The sequence below is a fragment of the Topomyia yanbarensis genome, chromosome 1 (assembly GCF_030247195.1).
Source record: "Topomyia yanbarensis strain Yona2022 chromosome 1, ASM3024719v1, whole genome shotgun sequence".
Classification (NCBI taxonomy): Eukaryota; Metazoa; Arthropoda; class Insecta; order Diptera; family Culicidae; genus Topomyia; species Topomyia yanbarensis.
The window spans coordinates 182,419,070-182,440,802 of record NC_080670.1 but is presented as its reverse complement, the minus strand read 5'-3'; the positions used below and the strand labels follow the sequence as shown (position 1 = coordinate 182,440,802).

The 21,733-nt window shown below is 37.5% G+C and overlaps 3 protein-coding genes across 8 annotated transcripts in view; 2 read left to right on the top strand and 1 right to left on the bottom strand.

Annotated features, from left to right (window-relative positions):
* LOC131683722 (rho GTPase-activating protein gacU) overlaps window positions 1-21,733 on the bottom strand; it is a 267,647-nt gene that overhangs the window by 93,338 nt on the left and 152,576 nt on the right. The gene's annotated exons all lie outside the window — the stretch shown is intronic.
* Window positions 1-21,733, top strand: part of LOC131683767 (RYamide receptor-like) — a 405,413-nt gene that overhangs the window by 299,380 nt on the left and 84,300 nt on the right. The window lies entirely within an intron of this gene.
* Window positions 1,200-11,941, top strand: LOC131683807 (uncharacterized). 2 transcript variants are annotated; one of them, XM_058966134.1, is made up of 4 exons: window positions 1,200-1,540; window positions 1,972-2,088; window positions 9,901-10,419; window positions 11,267-11,941. In XM_058966134.1, the coding sequence occupies exons 3-4, from the start codon at window positions 10,173-10,175 to the stop codon at window positions 11,701-11,703; spliced, it is 684 nt and encodes a 227-aa protein (XP_058822117.1). In that variant the 5' UTR covers window positions 1,200-1,540; window positions 1,972-2,088; window positions 9,901-10,172; the 3' UTR covers window positions 11,704-11,941. The 2 variants fall into 2 exon arrangements, with proteins under 2 accessions (XP_058822117.1, XP_058822125.1); XM_058966142.1 differs by lacking the exons at window positions 1,200-1,540; window positions 1,972-2,088 and having other exon boundaries at window positions 9,799-10,419.

Here is a 21,733-nt window from a genome sequence, read left to right as displayed (position 1 = left end):
GAGAATGAAAGCTGGGAACATTTGGCATTTTTGAGCGTATTAGTTTTATATTTGCAAAATTAAGCATGGCCGTCGGGCCTCTGGAAGTAAACATAAACATCCAGACGAGCATCCAGAGAAAAAGGCCGAGCTCCACCTCGGATCTTCCGATTCAAACACTTAGGGACACTTTTTATCTCGAAATTACCGATAAAAAATAATTATGACCAATCCGAAATAAAAGTTACATCAACAAAAAAGTCAACTACGTCATTTGTTTATGCTTTTCTTCTTCATATACTGTTGTTTTATCTGCTTCATCGAAGAAAAATGACAACCTAACTTATACATAGAAAAAAACAATGTGCCAACCTGTTTCCGTCTTAAGTAGCGAATGTATGTGAGTGTGTATTTTATTAAAAGCTGAGGCCACAAAATTTGGGCCCATATTATTGGCTCGAATCGAAACTCGTCGAAATGTCAATTGACGATAGGTTCATCCGGAGTGTTCATTTGTTCATTTCGCTACCGCTCAGTCGGACTTAAACTAGGATTAGCCCCTATGTTTGAGTAAGCTGGGCAAACGAATGGATTACAGGTTCGCTTGCTTCCGATGGCTGGTCGGCGACTACTTCGCCCGGCGGATCCTCAGCGGCTTTGCGCCGCTTCGGTTCCTAGACCTCGGTTATGCGGCTAATCCGCATCGAAATGGTATTCCTTAAACAAAGGGTATCGGATGGTTACCGGAACCCAGTAAAGTTCAATCGGAAATGAGCCGGAATTCTGGTTGGTTCTAATTAGTATTCCGCCTCCAGTGATACAACCGATTTTAACTAGAATCGGTTTTGTCACTGGAGCCGGAATACGAATTAGAACACGCTAGCATTCCGGCTGAGCTTAACTGAGCTTCCTAAAATTTAATCTGGGAAATAAAATTTTTCTGGCAACGCTTCAGCACCACTTTGTTTACTTTCGACAAGTTTTGATTCGAACCAACAACATCCAGCCCAAAATTTCGGATCTTCTTCTTCTTCTTCGCTTCTGTTTGGCTTGTTTGTGAAACAAAGCCCAAAATGGCACAGCATATAAAGCTATATTGCCAGTTAATTTTCGTTTATAGTCCACACGGAGAAAAAGAAAAATGCTAAGTAGCTTATTATATATCACAATTTTAACATTATTTTCTTTTAATTATTGATATGCATATTAAGTATGCATCGCAAGAATAAATTTTATGCATAGCCATGCATTTCACGATTTTATTATTTTCCGTGCATAAAGCGTTACTAGCGTTACTCTTGGGACTTAACAATTTTTCCTCTTCTTTCGTTTGCTTTGCTGGTAAAGATTCGTCACTGCACTGACGCTTAAAAAAATTGGTTTTTGAAGTGCATTTTTTTCACGTTTGCTCGAGTTGCAGTTTTCCAGTTTCGTTCCGCCGGTATTTGCGGCTAAATTAGGATAAAACGGGTCAAAATAGATCCGAAGTTGCGTGGGATATAGCAGTCATCCGTGTGCGGGAGGTTGAGCCACAGCAAATTAAATCCAATTTGCACTGCAGGTAAATTATACGCATTTAAAACATAAATCTAATACCGGGAAGAATGGATCTGTGGATGTGATAATCCATCATAAAAAGCCCGCTGCTTCTAATACTGCCCAAGTAACCAATAAGCATGCTGAATGCGTCTTAACGGCTACTTGATAAGCACTTAAGTCGTTTTAAATGCTATTTAAAAGTCGCTTTTGGCAAAATATACGGCTACATTACTGCTGTGCTATGAAAATGCTTTTTTACTACTGTTGTGCACTCAGAATGCTGCTTACTGGCAAGAAGTTTTTAAACAGTTTTTCAAATGCTGATTAACAACAGTTATGCATAACGAATGCCAGCGTACTGCAAGAAGCATCCGGAATGCAAATTTTACGCTACTTTACTGCATACACTAATGCTTGTTGGTTACCTGGGTGATCTTTCTCTTCTATCTACAGGAACCGACTCTGAACTAATTTATTTCAACCGGCCCCAAATCAATAATCGTACAAAGAACCGTATGATGGAACCAGTATACGAAGAACTTGGGCAAGATGTTGGGAATAATTTGAAAGGTAAAAGTTTATCATTTTTTCAAAGGCGACTTAGTTTTGCGGTTTTTAATTTCGTGGATTTATGCGTCCATAGAGTTCTTTGCGGATACAGTAAACTCTATTTTCTTGACGTTTATGAGTGTTGTTTACATGAACTTTGTCGATTCGATTCGGTCGCAGTAAATCGCGAAGGATTGAAGTCGATGTAAATAGTACTAGCAAACTATTTTAATTTATGACGTCACTGTAAAGTATTCAATTCATGCACGATGTTATATTTACGTTGGTGATCAATCATTGAATATAATTAAAATATCCCGTTCTCTACGTTGTAGATACCATTCCATGGAACAGTAGATAAAGTTTTGTACAAAACCTAGTGAGGTAACTCCCAACAAAAGTGTTTCCCGATCAGACTCTATATGACAAAATGGAGTGCTTCGATAAAATTGTATTATAGACTCAAGAGATGTTATAATATTTTCAAACAATTTTAGATATTTATCGTGCAATCGATATTTGTGAAATTTTAGGTATCATGACATAAATCACCCACCCATGGGATCCATTCTTATATCGTTATTTATTCATGTATTATTTTTCTTTCTTTTATTTACCACGGCTCGATGCGTTAGCCTAACTGAGCCGTGCGAGTTTTTCTGATTTTTACAATATGTAAAAAAGAAAAGTTAATTTTCACTATGCCTGTACATTGGGTCTTGTTTACGCAGCTGCGAGATTTGTTTTTTTGTGCTTACGGGTCGCTGTTGTAGATCGGTTTTCATCGGCATCTGATCAATTTTTGGTGGTGTTGGTAGTTGGTTGGGAAGCATTTGGCATAATTGTTGTAATTTCGCTGTTCGTAACGGTAGTTGGTTTAGTGGTACTGCCCAGTTAAACATATTCCGGAGTCAGAATGGATTCCAACTCAAATGCAACAACCGATTCCGACTTCGGAATTTCGGTTTCGGAATCGATTGTTGAATTTGAGCTGGAATCCATGCTGACTCCATTCAGGATTCCGAATCAAATTCGGAATGGTTTGACCGGGTGAGCCCGATCGTTGTTGAGTTAAGGGGTTACATACCTTTTTTGCGAAAAATGTCAAGCAAGTTCGAATTTAGGTAAAAGCATAAATCAACGATTTCATTACATCAAACTTATAGTATTTTGGCAGAACATTTTTCTGTGAAATAAACAACAAGTTTTTACATTTCTTAGAAAAGAAATGTATAGAATTCGATCAAACTTTCAAGATTTTTTCCGAGGCCCGAAGGGCCGAGTCCTATATACCAATCGACTCAGCTCGACGATTTGGGACAATGTCTGTGTGTGTAACGGACAAACTCTCATTCGTGTTTCTCATGATAGGCCTCATTAAATGAAAGGCAAATCACCCAGACAGAACGATATTAAATAGTTTTTGATTCTGATGTTTAGTTTCCAATATATGAATGTTTGAAGGTGCAAAAATCGCGTTCTTTGCAGTCTTTTGAAATTTTCTGCCGAAATTGACAACGTAACTGAACAATTTATATATTTTTAGAAAGTTTATACGAATACCTTTCGAACTATAGATAGCTATAGACTACGGGTGAATGACCTGATGGTTAAAACCCCAATAAACAAAAAAAAAGATAGCTATAGATTGTTGAAATCGGACTATCATCAAAAGAGATATTTAACATTAAATGCGGACAAGATTTTTATCATTTTCCATAGCCAGAAATAAGACCAAAAACATTCAATGTATTATTAGCATCAAAACAAATTATTTTAGGTCAATAGTATCTTCGGAGAATTTAAAGCATACAATATGCCCTTTCTTTTGGCCCCTCCCCAAGGTTTAGGGGTTTGACGGTATTGCAAACATCATCAAGCATCAATTGCTTTAAGATGGGTATTGCATTACGCTTCGATAGTGGTACATCGAGGAGACCGAGAGGGCTTATGCGCCTTTTTTATGTTATATGTTTTTTCATACTCCGCACCAGCGCATACCAACGCTAAACCACTGGTCTATGGGCGGTGGCGTGGCCGACTGGTGGATCGACGTAGATTGACTTTTGCTGTGTGCCGTGTTTGCAAATATTGACGGGGCTCACGGAGGGAGTCATTGTGTGTCCATTTATCGGTCGACTTTGTCATCGTGCATATACTAATTAAATTAATTTAATAATTAAATTAATTTAATAAAGTAGAATAAGTAGAAACCTATTAGTTGTAGCTTTGTGATAATCGTAGTTTTTCGTACTAGTGTACAACTGTTATGTGCTAGTCGTATGTGTATTTATGTATGTATTCGTCTGAGTATTTGTGACAGTTGGGTTAGGGAATGGATGCAGAACTGACGTATATGATAGAATAGTGGCTAATACTTCTGGTGATCAATCTGAGCATTTGGTTCTATTCATTAGGGAAAGTCGGGCTGGATAAATTAGGGTAAAATAAATTTACCGACGCACGTGAGTCATCCATTCCCGGCCAGCATAGCACGATGAAAGTCTAACAGCATGCAACGGTCACGTCCGAAAGTTTTACCAGTCTGGGCTAATGCCTTCAGTTGAACCAATCAAAAAAGTGACGCTCATATTCACTAAACAACACATTCCATGGTGACATGACCTAGAACTCAAGTTTCCCCATAGGGAAACGTACCATAAACTAAAAATTAAGCATCAGATTCACGGTCCGCGCGCGATCAAACAAGAATACACGCTACATCATTATAAAATCAAAATTATACACGCGAAGTCACACACACACGTGACAATCACGTTAATATACAAATGCTTGAGCCCTTCGCGACCATCCCCGGCACCTACACCCGCGATCTCGTAAACATGATAGCATCTCGGTGATAAAGTGAATGTCACAGCTCCTATAAATTTTCAAACGCGGTCTCAAGCGTGAACCTAAAAACTCCCACACTTGCACGATCATGAATCGGTCACTTCCGGATGTTTCTATCCTTGATATCAGCAGACCAGGTGCATGCCTTCAATTGGATCAATTAAAAAAAGAAAGCTCTCATATCCACTGGACACCACGTTACATGGCGACATGACCGAGGACTCTAGTGATATGGGGATAACTTACTCCCTGTCAGTATGTGAATTGTGCACCAAAGATCAACTATCAGAATGAAGGTCCGCGTGACCATCCAAGAACGCACGCGTATATAGGAAATGCCACACGGTTACAAAATCCAGTCTTGTACACGCGAAGTCACATGAACGCGAGCACACGTGACAAACACGTTAGCATACGAACGCTTAAGCCCTTCGCGATTAACAACGCACACCTACGTTCGCGATCGCGCAAACTTAGTAACATCCCGATAATAAGGTGAACGTTTTAGCACTCACAAAGTCTCAAACACGAACCTACAAACGTCCGTTTTCGCGCGCTCATGAATCTGTCACGTCCTGAAACCATTACTCTCTGTCCTAAAAACTTAGGTCCACTCTAGTGATATGGAGGATCTCACACTCTTTTAGCTTCTTAGCAGTACACCAAAAATAAAGTATTAGATTCACGGTCCGCGCGCGATTATCCAAGAACACACGCGAATATGCGAAAGGCACACGGTTATAGAATGGAATTCATACACGCGAAGTTACATACACGTTAGCACACGCGGCATACAAACGCACACGCGACATACAAACGCACACGCGATCGAACACGTTAACGTACAAATGCTCGAGCTTTTCGCGATGATACACGCGATCGCGAGTCCCTACGCCCGCACATACCTGAACCACTGATAACTGACATACAAGTTAAGTTTTCAACTTGTGTAAGAAATAAAACTGTCGCTTTGAAACAGCGAGTAGCAATTTGCCATTGGTCGGCGCTTCGATCGGCCAGCAATCGCTATACGGAACCTGTGTGCAAACTTGGATACAATGGTGATTCACGTATGCAAACCTGTATGCGATGGTGATTTTCAACGTATTTTCATTTAAATGTTTACACAGGTTTTTCGGGAAAGTTTGTTTTAGCTTATATGTCTGTTCTCTGTGCCTGAACCTTACAATGAATATCACATTCAGAATCACGGCCCGCTACAATTGGCCTAATGCAGTGTTTTAGTGGGCGACATTGTCTGTCTCGTCTGCAAATTGTAGTATGTGATTCTGACGGGGAGCCCTTCCGAGAACCTAGCTCTACAGCTCCAGTAGGACAACTCTCGAAAAAAAAAACGATATGCCCTTTCTTTTGGCATTGTAATTCTACTGATTAAACCTCCTAAGAGTGAGATATTTTCATGAATTTTCTCGGAAGTGATTTTATTGAAATAATGCCTTTAGCAAATTTGTAGCTTTTACTTTTGCGAATAACTTTACTGAAGTCATCAAATACATATTTCAAATACTTTAAAAGTTATGACTTGTTGTTTCTGGATTTCCCTTTGTCGCCTATTTATTGTTCAATAATAATCCATTTAAATGAGCCAAATATTATTTCGATAAAGCGAATTTCGCATTTCATTTTTCTATCTACAACCGCTAGAATAACTACCGAACAATTCCAAGTTGTCTAGATGGAACTTGATCACTTATCGGTGCAAAAAATTCATTTGCGCGAACCTTTTGACTTATAACCATCGGATAGATCTGAAACATATCTCGAAAAATGAAAAGCGAAATAAATAACTCTAAGCAGTGGTGTAGCCAAGAGGATGCTTTGGGATTTAACCACACCCCCTTCCCCCCAATACCCAAAAAAATTGGATTGAAGTTAAAAAAATTTTGATGCTGCCTGATTTAATTCAATATTACAATAATTATCTGATCGGTACATTGATAACCTATTGTTTGAAACATCATGAGGACCTTTGAAAAATTGTGGGAATGCGATCCTGATCTGTAACTGATCTATTGGTCTTGATCTCACAGTTGTCTAATAACATCAATATAAAACGCCTGCCTAAAAACATTCCAATAGAAATTCATTCCAGTGTTCTGAAATCAATCATAATCATAATTTCCTATCATATTGAGTTCAGTTTTGAAAGGGTTTACTGCAATATGGATTGGGGTAATTTTTTAATAAGAAGCGAAACTGGGATTGCTTTAATGTCTATGAAACTTAGAACTGTTCATCGAAAAATTGCATAACTTCCAACATTTGCTGAAAATATTTTTATTTTGGGAATGCGTCGATTTGAAACAAAAACGTTATAGAGTTAATAGCTGATAAGATAGAGGTACGGCTACACAACTTAGCGTCGCGTACCTCCAGTGAACCAATTACAAAATACGGAAAAAGGTAAACTTGTTACACCTGATACTACGTGATTCAGGTAGACAGATTCCTACGTGCCAGTTATAAAATCGAATGGCACACCATTGAAGATCTTGTGCTGCACTCAAATTTAGCCTACACTCTTTAATATTTTTAATTATATCACAACCCGTCGTATGAATAGTAGGCGCTGTTCAGGCAGCAACGAATACTTGCTCCATAAAGACTGAGTCTGGTTCCTCTAAACCAACACACAGTACTGCCAGCAAACAAACAGATGACAAACAAGACCCGTAAGACCAACGGACAAACAAAAACATACAATAGTGTCCCCAAAACATCATCAGCGATGACGAGTATGGTAGGTGAATAGAAAGCGGACTTACTGACCCTCAAGTAGCACATGGCGAATCGGCAAATGGATTCTCTAAGAGAAAGAATATCTTCACTCGTAATAACAAATTCAGTAAGCAGTACTGTAAATACAGAAAAGACTCACAGCTCTATTGAGCGAGCGAACAGAACTGTGTCAAATAAACAAATATTAATGAACCTGATTTGATAGACATGAAAAGCATCGAAAAATTGCATTACTTCCAACATTTGCTGAAAATATTTTTATTTTGGGAATGCGTCGATTTGAGACGAAAACGTTATAGAATTAATAACGAGAAAACCACCTTCCAAAAGTGGGGAAATTTATGAATAATGGCATTTTCCGTTCCACAAATTTAGTATCTTCGATGATTTTACAAACGTTATATATATATATATATATATATATATATATATATATATATATATATATATATATATATATATATATATATATATATATATATATATATATATATATATATATATATATATATGTATATATATATATATATATATATATATATATATATATATATATATATATATATATATATATATATATATATATATATATATATATATATATATATATATATATATATATATATATATATATATAATTTTGTCTTTTTTCGGAACGGTGCTAATTCGAATGGTAATTGGTATTGATAATCATATGCAAAATATGACCTTTTTCCGATAGCTCTAGTTCACTCACAAGAGTATTCAAGTTTGTATGAGAAAATATATGAAAACTAGGCAATTGAAACAATAAATTCAGTACATAATGCCAGTATCATCTTGTGCATCCCAAAATCGGTAGATATATAGCTTAAGGTGTAAGGATCAACATTGCCGAAGACTGCAAATTGATCCGGTTTTGCAGTATAAAGATACTCTCATATAAAATTATATGTTGCCTTTCTTTCTCGCACATGCTTAGAAAAGGAAATTTCAAAAAAAATTGGTTGGTCTTCAAAGTTAAATAATTTTTTAGGGGAACCTCCAATCAATATGCGATCTTCAACAAAGCTATTCGCTATAAAATAAACTACGCGACCGTAAGCTTTAAGGTACGTAGAGTTATTATGGAATTTTTTATTGGAATTTAAGTTTTTATTTCCGAGTTTCCATATATATTACTATAGAAACATGAAACCTCTTGTGGGTGGACTAGAGCTATCGGAAAAAGGTCATATTTTGCATATGGTTATCATTACCAATTACCATTCGAATTAGCAGTGTTCCGTAAGAAAGTCAAAATTGTTGCCAGTCTAAATGTATATACATGTGTGTGTAACGTTTTTGAGTATGTACAAGAAAAATGCTTGGTGGTATGCTATCGATAAATCGATAAATTAGGTTTTTAGGGAAAGTTTCCATTAGGGGCCATGCATAAATGACGTAGCATTTTGGGGGGTAGGGAGGGTATACCAAATTTGTGACGAAGTGTGACGAGGGGGAGGGTAGGGTCAGAAGTTGTGCGACGTAGCATTAAGTTTAAAACACATTGTTTAGAGAAAACAATTTAATGATCCTACATTTCCAAGAGAAATTAATTTAAATTCAACCAAGTTACTTTTGATGCGGTTTTTCATGAGGTAAATTTTACGATTCACGGAATTACAATAATACGAAAAGATTTTGTATGCGGATTTAATTTGCTGCATTAGTTAGCTAATGTTGCTAACTAGTAGACTTAGTTTGGAAGCTGAATTAAATTTTCACTTTGGATTCAATCAAACAAAATTTAGTAATTTAGATGAACGTATGGTTCTTAGAATCATACAGGCAGCTGCACGATTGTGAACTGAGAGAACTTGTCTTCATGCTCTCCTTGACATATAAAATTCAAAACAAAACTATCAACACATATTTGTCATGAAATGGGCTTATTTTGCACGCAATTTGCTGTTATAATGAAAATGTTGATAAAAGTCGCCAAACATTTTGAAAGGACATGTATTTAAAATAATTGAAAAACATATGTATTTATTTTCATCACCCGGGCGCTGTGCATGGGACGATGGGGAGGGGGTAGGTAAATGCTACGTTATTTACGAGGGGGAGGTTAGAATTTTGTGACCAAATGCTACGAGGGGGGAGGGAGGGGTCAAAAATCGCTGAAAAAAGCTACGTCATTTGTGTACGGCCCCTTACATATCATTCGTTACTAACGTCTATTGCTAATGTTATTTGTAGGCTGACTTTTTTTGGAAACACAGCGGTCGTAGCAATGGAGAACACACAGGATACATTCAAAACTGGGTTCGAAATCAACAGAACAATGCTCCTAAAACTGTTCGACGTAAGCGACAGGCAGCTCCAGAATTGAATGAAGATGAATTGCAAGCAATTGATGAACTATCCGCATTCGACAGTGAAAGAGATTACCAGAATGTCTCCCATCTGGTGTCCAAAACATTACCCTATCGCCAAATGCTACGTCAGCGGAAAATTGCTCCTTCGATGTTATGTATGGAATTCTCACACCTGCTGAGGCATGGTATCATAATGATAATACTCACCATTACTTTGCAAGAGCATTTTATGGACCCCTTTCGTTACGCAGAGTTTTCCTTATTATATTATTGATTGCTTTTTTTCAGATCGATGATGAGTTTGATCGAATGTATCCCAACAGAAACGCTATTGGAACAATTTCTTCAATTTCGTCGTTCTGCATGATGCTCGATCATTCTTACAATGAGATAGCTTGTCGTAAGTACAATTAAATGCTAACTAGACTTGACTGATGAAAAATTAGCGTCACCTAAATAATTATCATTTAAATGTTGTTAATTGCGTGACGCTAAGTCCAGCTTGTTAAATTAATTTTATAATTAATGTATAATTAATTGCTATATTTTTTTAATTAATTGAATTCAAATATCTTTAGTCAACATACAAAAAAAATATTGTGCAATCGCTCATAACAAAACATTATTTAAATACAGCTGCGATTCATTCGCTACGCTATGGGCTCGACTAAGTTATCTAACTTGGTTTGTTAGTTGGATCGACAGATAAATGGCCTGCGTTAAGCCAAACCGAGCTAAGCGCCATAATTTCGTGTATTTTTCGTACCAAAATTAATTTTTCGATAACTTATCATTTACATAGAAAGTTAAAGAACACTGGCTTGCTTTCGTTTGCTATTTGGGTTCCCAAAACATAACAGATATTAGAGTTCCTGGTGCTACATTGGATGCTGGAGCGATTTTAGATAAAGTACCTCAAAATGGCGCTTGGTCCTCTTTGGCTTAACACAGGCCAAATGTTAAAAGGCAAAATGGCTATGGCTGTAGTTGCAGTGTAGAATACATTTTTACCTTTAAATATTTAATATTATTTGATCGTCAGAATTAGAAATTTGATAGTTGCTAAGTTGCTTACAACTTACAAACATCATTTATAACATTTATAACTTACAAACATCATTTATAATATGTGTGAAATGACATTAAGTCATCCCTAAACACAGAAAATATGTAGTAATACATGTAGTAATAATAATAAAACACAATAGACACTGTTCCAACAATTAACATTTTCTTATTTCCAACAGCCTCGATTCAAGCATTGCTGAAGGTGATGTCCGAACTAACATCGCAAGGCAATATTCGCAAAGCGGAACCATCAGGATTACCACCTCTCGAAGAATTCGCTTCAGTATTTGTTAGATGGCTGCAACCGGGAACCGACATCGATCATTTCCTTGAACATGTCCCAGGGGAGCCACCGTATATCCTATGTTCAACAATGGCCTTCGCCGAAAATAAGTATTATATTGTTGTTTTGAGGACGGCTTTTGATTGTGGATTTATGTTCGTTGAGGCTTTAGATTTACTTATTAAGGCATATAAAGTTTTCAATTTCGAAGTACCAGGAAAGGCTAAGAAAGTTTTGGAGTTTTTTGACCTAATCTATGGATTGCACTCAAATAGTAGACTTAGCAGTGTAAATAATCTTTTTGCAAAAATTAAGTCAGCTACTAACATGTAAAATTAGATTTAGGTGATCCCATAATGATCAGGTCTTAGAAACCTTAGAATATTCGTCGCATATTTGAAAGATTTTTAGTGTCACCACTTAGCTCCTATGATCTGGAACTAAAACATGTAAGAACAAATGATAAACTACTGCTACTGTAGGTATTCTATGGGAATCCCCATACATGTGAAAGTTGTGCGTGGATACTATAAAATCTTATAAAATCCTTGTAATAAACATTAAAATCGAATATGTATGATAGGCGATTTTGTTAAATGCTCTATCAATTTCATTCAAATGTTTCGCTTAGTATGTAACTATACCGTTAATGCATATAGTAAATTATCATTACAATTATAGACGACAATTAGAATGAAATTGAGAGAATATTTGATAAAATTGTTTTACTCTTTTTATTTCATTTCAATTCACAGGATAAAATGTATAGAAAACAAAAAATGCATTAAAAAACTAATCTACCGTTGGTTAATCCTATTTTATGCATTGTTAGAATAAAATATCAATAAGCATTCCGAGAATAAAAATACATTATGCTATGATAGCATATTACCCAGTTTATGCATCCCGATGGGTGAATAGACCGAATATGGTTTTTGCATAAAGTTTATGCTATTTAGTATTTTTCTTTTTCTCCGTGCAATGGACTTTACTTTTTGTGACTAACCGACGATAAACTCGCAGCGCCACAAAATTGGTCCACCACAGCACGAGTAATTCGCCCAATCAAGGTGAAAAAAGCGAATTATCTAGCACTCGGTGAAAACCAACATGTCGACACGTTGAAATTTTCACCGGAAGTGAAAATTTCGGATGGATGGATGTTGTTGGGTCAAATCAAAACTCGTTGAATATAAACAAAGTTCATTCTGTAGCGTCAAACTGGTGCCTAGGTGGCGAAAACTTTGAAATTCAAAGGGTAGCTGGAGCGTTGCCAGAAATTTTTTATTTCGCAGATAATGTTTTTGGAAACTTCCGCTAATTATGTGATACCCTCATGGAGCTTCTGTTTAAGGTGTACCAGCACAATGCGGCTTAGTCGCATAACCGAGGGCTAAGAACCGAAGCGACGCAGGCCGTCCACCCTCCGTCGGAACCAGGCAAACCACTAATTTGCCTGGCTTACTCAAACATAGGGCTAGCCCTAGTTTAAGACCGACTGAACAGTAGCGGAGTCGGATAGCTTACGTAAAAAGAAATGTGGCGTAGCCACATTGAGTGGAGTCAAAACCAAATTGGTGGCTCTAGCAAAATGTAAACACAAATGAATATTCCAGATCAGCCTATAGTCAATTGACATTTCGACGACTTTTGGTTTGCTCCTTGGAGGAGCAGAGAATACAGGGGGTCCATATTATTGGCTCGAATCAAAACTCGTCGTAATGTCAATTCACGATAGGTTCATCCGGAGTATTCATTTGTGTTTACATTTTGCTAACGTTGCCAATTTCATTTTGTTTCCACCACCCAATGTGGCTACGCCACATCGCTTTTGCGCGTGCGGACTTAAACTAGGGTTAGCCCCTACATTTGAGCAAGCCGGGCAAACGAGTGGATCACAGGTTCGCTTGCTTGCGGCGGCGGGTCGGTGGCCACCTCGCCCGACGGATCCTCAGCGGCTTTGTGCCACTTCGGTTCCTAGGCCTCCGTTATGCGGCTAAGCCGCACAGTGATCACCTACCATACAAAAGTCGGACAAAACCTCAAAAGTGGCCCGAATTTGATGAAAACTTTACATTAGGGTAATTTTGTGACGCTGAATTCGTATTTGATGTTTATTTTTTTGTTTTTTAAATCCTCAAAATTTTAGCACTTAGGGTGGTTCGAAAATTCAACATTTACGAATATAAAGCAGTGTTGCTAAAAGAGCGAGAAGCCAACACACCCACCTCGTTCGCCAGCGAGCGCGAGACTCACACTGTATGCTCCCTACTGCTGTACACACGTTTTCGAAGAACTCTCAAATATGTGACGATCAGCACGAGCGGCAAATATGCTTGATTCATGTGAGTTATCTGCCTTCGCTATAGGCTCGTGTGTCACTCGCACTCTTGTCGGCTCGCTAGATTTTAGCTCTAACGGCGAGTGGGTTCCCATGATGGGACTCCTCGGCTGCGAGTTTTCACTGCATGCCACCCACTCCCATGTGCTAAGCACTCTTTACAGCTCTGTGTTGTTTATTAGAACAGCTCGTATACACTCTTTTAGCAACTGGGAGCGCTCGTAAAGGAGCGAACAATGCAAGCAAAAATTAACTAAACTAACAGTGCGCGCGTTCGCATTAAATTGTCATTGCATACATACGTTATCTGTCTACACAGGTGTATACCGGTCGTATTTAAAGAACAAATTAAATATATTGTTTTTCATATTTTTTTTAAATATGTAAACAAATTATAAGTGCGGTGTCCTAAAAAAAATTGTCTTTTAAGGGGCGTCTACTATAAAGTGCTCAAACTGAAATTAATTTTGTTGTACGATTTTGATGGCAAGGTGACAATGGACCTCTCGTTAAGGTTTATGTATATATTCATTATGAATGAAAAAATTTCAGTCAGGCAAAGCCACACATACGAGCGTTCGAAGAGAAGACGTTCAATCATTTCCATGTCGAGGAATGCCGCGGAGGACATGATAACTCTTGATACAATTGTCTGAAATAGGAAATTCAATAAGATTTTTAAAACATAGACTTGTAGTTACTCGATGAACCAAAAAAAATATAGAACAGTTGGAATTTCGGAAAATGGCATAAGAAAAACCGAAAAATAAAATTCGTTCACTTTTCTTCAAAATAACGAGGAAGATTTTTGTATTCCATTTTCCCTTAGTTCATCGATTACACATGTTATGCATTCTCATAAAAAATTAAGTCAATTCGTTGAATGGTTTTTGAGTTTGTCGGCAATAAAATGCGGTTTCGAGAAAGATGCTATTAAAGTTGCCGATAGACTGAAATCGTTGAAACGCATGGTTGTTTAGAACAAAAGAAGATCAGTGTGGCCACCGTGATTGCACTGGGCTTTTCTAGAGGTTCAATTAAACAATTAAACAATTAAACGAATAAAAAAACAATAATGTTTTTTTACCCACTACACCAGGCAACCCCTTAACCTGGCGGAAGTCGCGCTAGTGCACTGAATGCACACTGCTCTGAAAATCTAGCGAAATCGTCTTAGAGCAACAGCGGCTGCTCGTTCAGTGGGCCATAAGTGCGACTTCCGGAGGGTTAAGGAAATAATACCACATATTCTATAAAAGTCCATGCTGGCTAATGGGTTTGCATTTTTGTACCGATTATACACTTCTGAGCAGAAGTAAAGGGCGTATATTACGCACTTCTGGGCAGAAGGGATGTATGTGATATCCAGCAATAAAATCTAAAGCATTTTAAGGATAGTTTCTTTTTTGAACAATGAAAATTAGAATTTAATATAATTTATTGAAAAAAGTAAAATAAAACTAATCTGCTACTACCAATTTTACTAAGATGGTAAATGGAATAAAGTTGCGTCCCACTTATATATAGTAAATTATCGTGAGTAATTATTTGAACAGTATTGTGCAAACTTTTTTTTTTCGTCAAGAAGAATCAGTATTACCGAAAATAATGTTGTTCAGTCATGTTCAAATCTCAATTAGTACAGATTTATAAAACTTTGGTATATACTTGTTGAAATGATCTAAACCTAAGATTATGTGTATGAATAAGAGAAGCAAGTGAATCACGATAGTAGGAATTAATTCAGAGATATTTCATTTCTTTAGGCATTTTAATTTTCATTTAAATTCAGCATTTTCAAAATTTTCATTTTCAGCATTCCACCAAAACGCTCAAAGAGAAAATATTTTCATTTAAAGTTTGATTTTAATAATTACCTTAACTATTCTTTACATTTTGACTATTAATTCTATAATTTATCATCCCACATCCATGTTTTTTGTCAAATTTAAATATTGAATCATCCTTTATACTATTTAATTACTATTGGAAATAACTTTTTATACTTAATTCGGCAAAACAACCCATTCGGGAAAATACCAATCGGCAAAATAAACCAGTTAATTCGTTATCTGGGAAAAGCCAGCGTGAGCAAGTAAAATTACTATTTCAATGCAAGTATTGCTTGTGGCACAAAAACTCGATTCGAACCGTATTACGCACTTAACATTCTACTAAAAAAATATCTCATAGACTGGTTATGTCGACTGGCCTGTCTATGAGAGTACCATCTCTATAACTTCAAATACATGTGGACAGCTTGCAGTTTTCAGTAGCAGCTTGATTACTCACACTTTTAAAGTGCAGAGTTCAGGTTAGTGAAAAGTGCGCAAAATCATTCACTAGAGATATCTTCTAATATAGTCCGCTGGTTGTATCAATTTAGGACTGTGAACGAATGTTTTAGAATATATAACGCATAGAGTACTTTTCTTACAGCTGATAGATTTGCTCTGATTCCGTCGTAATTTGGAGGACAAGGACAGTGTATATTGGAATTGGTCACGAAATATTAAATAAATTAAGTCCTTATGTTTAGAAATTCACTTTATGACGGTAGTCGATCTCCTACATACATATTCTATAGAATTCTGTATTTAATCCGAATATCCGATTCATTTAATGCAAGATGTACCAGGAACATAGTTAAAAATAATCGAAGGTCTTTTTTGACGGCTGAAAATGAACCTGACGCGACTCGCGGTGAATAGAAAAAATATTCATTCAAATATCCCTTCTTATTCATTCAGTTGAATATCGTACAATATATTCATTTCACTAATTATCTAGGAAAATGTTTTCAAATGCCGGTAAAGCATATGAAACAACAATAATCATCGCTTACATTGTGCCAGGGCCTACTTTGATGCGTTTGATTCGTTGCTGCACGGTCGCTTCGTGTAATAATCGAAGACGAATGAAAATCTGCATGGATGAATGGGCGGTTTGTTCGTTTGACGTTTTCAGCTGCGTCACTGAATATTGAAAATGAATTCGGCTGAATATGACCAATTTTCATTCAATGAATTTGAATATTTTTAACTCTGACCAGGAATGGTCATAGATGTATAATACCCATGATCGTATATTTGTCCCGTTTTCTTTGCATATATGCAGCATTGAGGGGAATTATATATATTTGACATGTTAAGGTTCCACATATTTAAAAGTGTCAATCCAAGCGATTTTGCACTTTTTTTTTAAATTTACGTTTTAACGCAACTGCATTTCATTCGGGTGCGTTTATTTTCCTTTTCCGTTATACCAGCGTCATGTCAACCTCAATGCAGACGATACATTAGCTTCCATCAACGTAAATGTCCGTCAACGCCACGTCGTCGTTCCATCAAGATAAGTTGAATGCGTCTCTCGTTCACACTTCCCGTACGTCAAAGCATTCCGTGCTGTTGATGTTGTGTGTGAATACCTCCATTTAACTGCATATAACTAATTTTGACGTTCCCATGACGTGCTGTACCGGTGACGAAACCAGACGTATTGTGCAAATCGATCTTCAAACAGCCGCGGCTTAGACTTTGTACATAAAATATCCGAATAAATTCATTTTCATACATTATTGGTCTACCAACGAAGAACGAAATGCGAGTGGGAGCGAGAGCGCTAGCGACTGCAAGAGTGCGAGTGAAGGCGAACGCGCTTAAGAGTGCGAGAAGATACGAGTGGGTTAAAGAGCGCGAGTGGCTACGAGTGGGAGTACGGACGAATGGGAGCATGGTCGAGCGGGAGCATGGGCGAGTGGGAGCACGGACGAGTGGTAGCAGCAGTAGGAGTGAGCGCCAGTGGGTGGGTGCGAACGAAAGAGTGGGTTTCAATATGTGCAATTTGAGTCGCTTTTGGCCGACTGGCACTCGCAGAAATTCTACCCGGCTGGGGAGTGAACGAAAGAAAGGCATGCATGGAGAACACACGGATACGAGTGTTGGGCGCAATGAGAACACGCGAATGAGAAATACAAGAGTTATTTTTGCGAGTTCAGCAACACTGATATAAAGTGCACTATTTCCGAAAATTCATTTTCAAAAAATTAGGTGCGGTGAATTTTTAAGCAGAATACACATTTTTTCAATTGTTGATAATGATAAGACACATCTATAAATTATATTGCGAACCCTGGGTAGTCAAAGGCTACCATGCGTCTCCTTAAGACGTATCATGAAAAATCACCTTTTTTCATACCTCGGGGCAGAAAGGGGCAAAACAAGATATTCATTTTCGGAAAGTACACTAATTTTCAAGTATAATGAACAACAAGCGATCTTTCCGAACCGTTTCAAAAAAAAAGTACAGCCACTTTGAATATTATAACTTTAAACTATTGCTCGATTTATTATTTGTTTTTCAAGTCTGAGAGAGAAGAAAGGCTTGTATCGACTAAATCGAATGGCAGCTATAATTCCAGCGAATAACCTTTCAAATGAAATCAGTTTGATCCCAGTCGGAATCTTAACTAAAAAGATATATTCATTTGAATAACTTAGGTTTGAAAATCTTTCATCTATTTCACCTTTGAAGTTCTGTAAAAAATTAAACTCTCGTCTTCGGGACTTAATATTCAACCTGTTAAGGAACAGAGAAAAATGTTAAATCACGACAAATCGAAGATAAAATTTTGAGGTTTTGTCCGGCTAGGCGACACTATGAGCCGCATCGAAATGGTACCCCTTAAACGTTCTAACTAGAATCGGTTGTGTCACCGGAGCCGGAATACGATTTAGAACCAGCCAGCATTCTGGCAGAGCTTAACTGGGAAGTTTAGTAAAATTTCATCTGGAAATAAAAACTTTCTGGCAACGCTCCAGCACTCCGTTGAATTCTAACGATTTCACCACCTGGGCGCCAGGTTGACGATATGAAATGAACTTTGTTTGCTTTCGACAAGTTTTGATTCGAGCCAACAAAATCCAGCCGAATACAGGAACGATTTTCTACCTGTTTACTTCGGAGTACTTTCAATTTCACCTGGTATTGCGCATTTTCCACCAATCTGGACTCCGCACTTTCAAAGTGCATCAAACACCTGTATTTCAAGTGATATAGATGGTACTTTCATAGACAGACCAGTCGAACTAACCAGTCTATGAGAAGAATTTAATAGAAGAATAGCAAGTGCGCAGTGCGGTTAGAATCCAGTTTTAGTGCCACAAGCAATACTGGTACAAACCTAAGAGGGGCCCCGTCGAATGTAAAGTTCATAGGAAAGAGCCACCGTCATTTGATGGATTGAGAAAAAACAGAAAAATGTAAATAAATACAACCACATATATAGCACCCCTATCCCGTTTGTATTGAACTGACATCAACATCTCAGCGGGCATACCAATAAGGGCCCCACTGACCGCTCAAATTGTTCTGTTCGTTCTACTGGAAGCTAAATTATTGTGTCGATTGAACTCGGATTATACCCCTGGTACTTTTTGCATTAAAATCAATCAGCGAGATGACTCCATGGGCTTGGCGGTGGACTCCAATTTTTTACGCTTAGGAATTTGTGGCTTGGAGACCTTGGATTCTGTTGATCCCTAGAATCTAATAGCAACACGGCGCGTGCTTCAGGTGGTGGATAGAAGCAAAGGGATACCCTGACGACTGGCAGATTGAATTATTTTTGCTGTCAATTCAACTAGATCCAGGCCGATGCAGTATCTTATGGTTGCATGGTTCATTACATATAATCTAAATTAAATATTCAATTTGCACAATGTTTAAAACTTAAGTTAATTAGCCAAAGTATTGGGATCATACCAATTTAAACCCAAATCTAAAGTAAATATCATCATTTGGATAGTTCACTTAAACTTAAAATTTTTAAATTCAATACATTTTGCGTATTGAATTTAAAAATTTTAAGTTTAAGTGAACTATCCAAAGTATTGGGACCATATCAAGTTAAATGTTCAAAATGTGCCTAGTTATCTTGAAGAACCATCATCCACGCGAACCAACTAAAGTTGCTATGTTCCCACATATAAGCAACTTTGAATACGTCCCTCCCGTTCTTTTCTTCTACTTCATTTGTCTGTTTTTGTTTTAATTCTATTAGTTTGCTTTTCCACTACTCATGTATACCAAAAAATTAGTCAATCTATACGCGTACGTACGTAAAACGTACAAACGCCGCTAGCCTTCGCGATAACACAAACCGGCTCACAAACGCGAACATGCAATTGCAATCATCCACGCATACTCGCGATCATGAGTCGGTCACGTTAGGAAGTCCCAGCCCTCGTTCTTAACAGCCTAAATTCATGTCTTCAGTTGGACCAATAAAAAGTGAGGCTCATATTCATTAGACAACACATTCCACAGAAACGTGACCGCGAACTCTAGTGTTATGATGGAACTCTCTTCTAGTACCAGAACCGTACGCTAAAAACTAAGTAGCAAATTCACGGTCCGCGCGATCATTTAAGAACACACGCGAATATGCATATGGCCAGGGACAGGTACAAAATCGAATTTATACACGCGAAATCACATACGTTCTGGCAAACGCGACAAACACGTGAACATACAAACGTTCAAGCTTTTCGCGATCTTCCACACACATCTTAACACTTATAAGTTGGCATCACATAATCACAAAATACATACATTTGCTATCAAACCTTATGGAGAAACATATTATATTTATTTCTGAACAGCCAACAGTAGTACTGTTCAATGCATCTTTTCATCACATTCTGCAGCGCAATTATTCGTCAAGTATACATCAATTCATTAACCCTACCCCAACCCACACCCTGATCCTATCCCATGGCGTTTTTGTGGTCTGCATGGACCATTCTGCCATTATCTCTCCTATCATCGGCCTTGGACTGACTTGCGCTCTCATTGCCCCACCAAACGCTACAAAATGAAAATGAAAATTAATAAAAAAATTATTCGAAAAATACTAGTTTTTAACGGCAGTGTTGCCATGTATGCAACTTTTTAGTTTTAAACTGAAAGTGCATTTTCCTCTTAATACATATATTACTGCAGGCCTTTTTTACACATAAACTGTTATTATATCGGCATTGTCGGTATAATAACAGTTTATGTGTCGGTTTCGGGCACTCTCTTAGGATACTGATGACATGCTTCTCAGGATTCTGTTTGGATCCATGTCAGGCTATGCAATCACTCCAAAAATCGATTTTCAAACCGAGGCCTGGAGGGCCGAGTGTCATATCCCATTCGATTCAGTTCGTCGAGATCGTAAAATGTCTGTGTGTGTATGTATGCGTGTATGTATGTGTGTGTCAAATAATGTCACTCAATTTTCTCAGAGATGGCTGAACCGATTTGCACAAACTAAATTTAAATGAACGGTATAACGCTCCTATAAGACGCTATTGAATTTTTAGTTGATCGGACTTTCGGTTTCGGAGTTACGGGTTGAAGAGTGTGGTCACACAGCAAATTCCTATGTACACTGGTAACCCTAGGATGTCCGAATAATGTAGTACATATTCGAATACGTTCAACATTACTTGGATTTGAGGGTCTAGATCACTAATAGCCAATTAAAGTAGTTTTGACCATATTGGTCACCTATGACTCGCCAAGTTTCCGAGGAAATGTCACACCTATTTCCCAGCAAACTGTTAACCGATGTTTACAAACTTGCAAATGAAAGATATAATACTCCCTTTGACTGCTATTGAATTTCATTCAGTTCTGACTTTTGGCTCCGGTGTTACAGGTTGGTAATTGCGGAATTTCTCATATAAACCTGTACAATCGTAATACCCCATAGGTTTAAAATCTATTGAAATGAACATCAATTTACTTCGATTCGCAGGCCTAGATGGCGAATCAAAAATTATTGGAATATATTGTCCACTATCGATAATTCCGGAAGTCCCGGGGTTCCGGGCAAATTCCAAATCTAAAGCCACTTCGGTGATGACAACCAAATTTCAATTAGTCTCAAATGGAAGGTATAAAATGAAGTTCGGTGTTGAACCTTCCACCTACCCCTCTACCTCCGACCTCTCACCCCCCACCCTCTCAGACCAA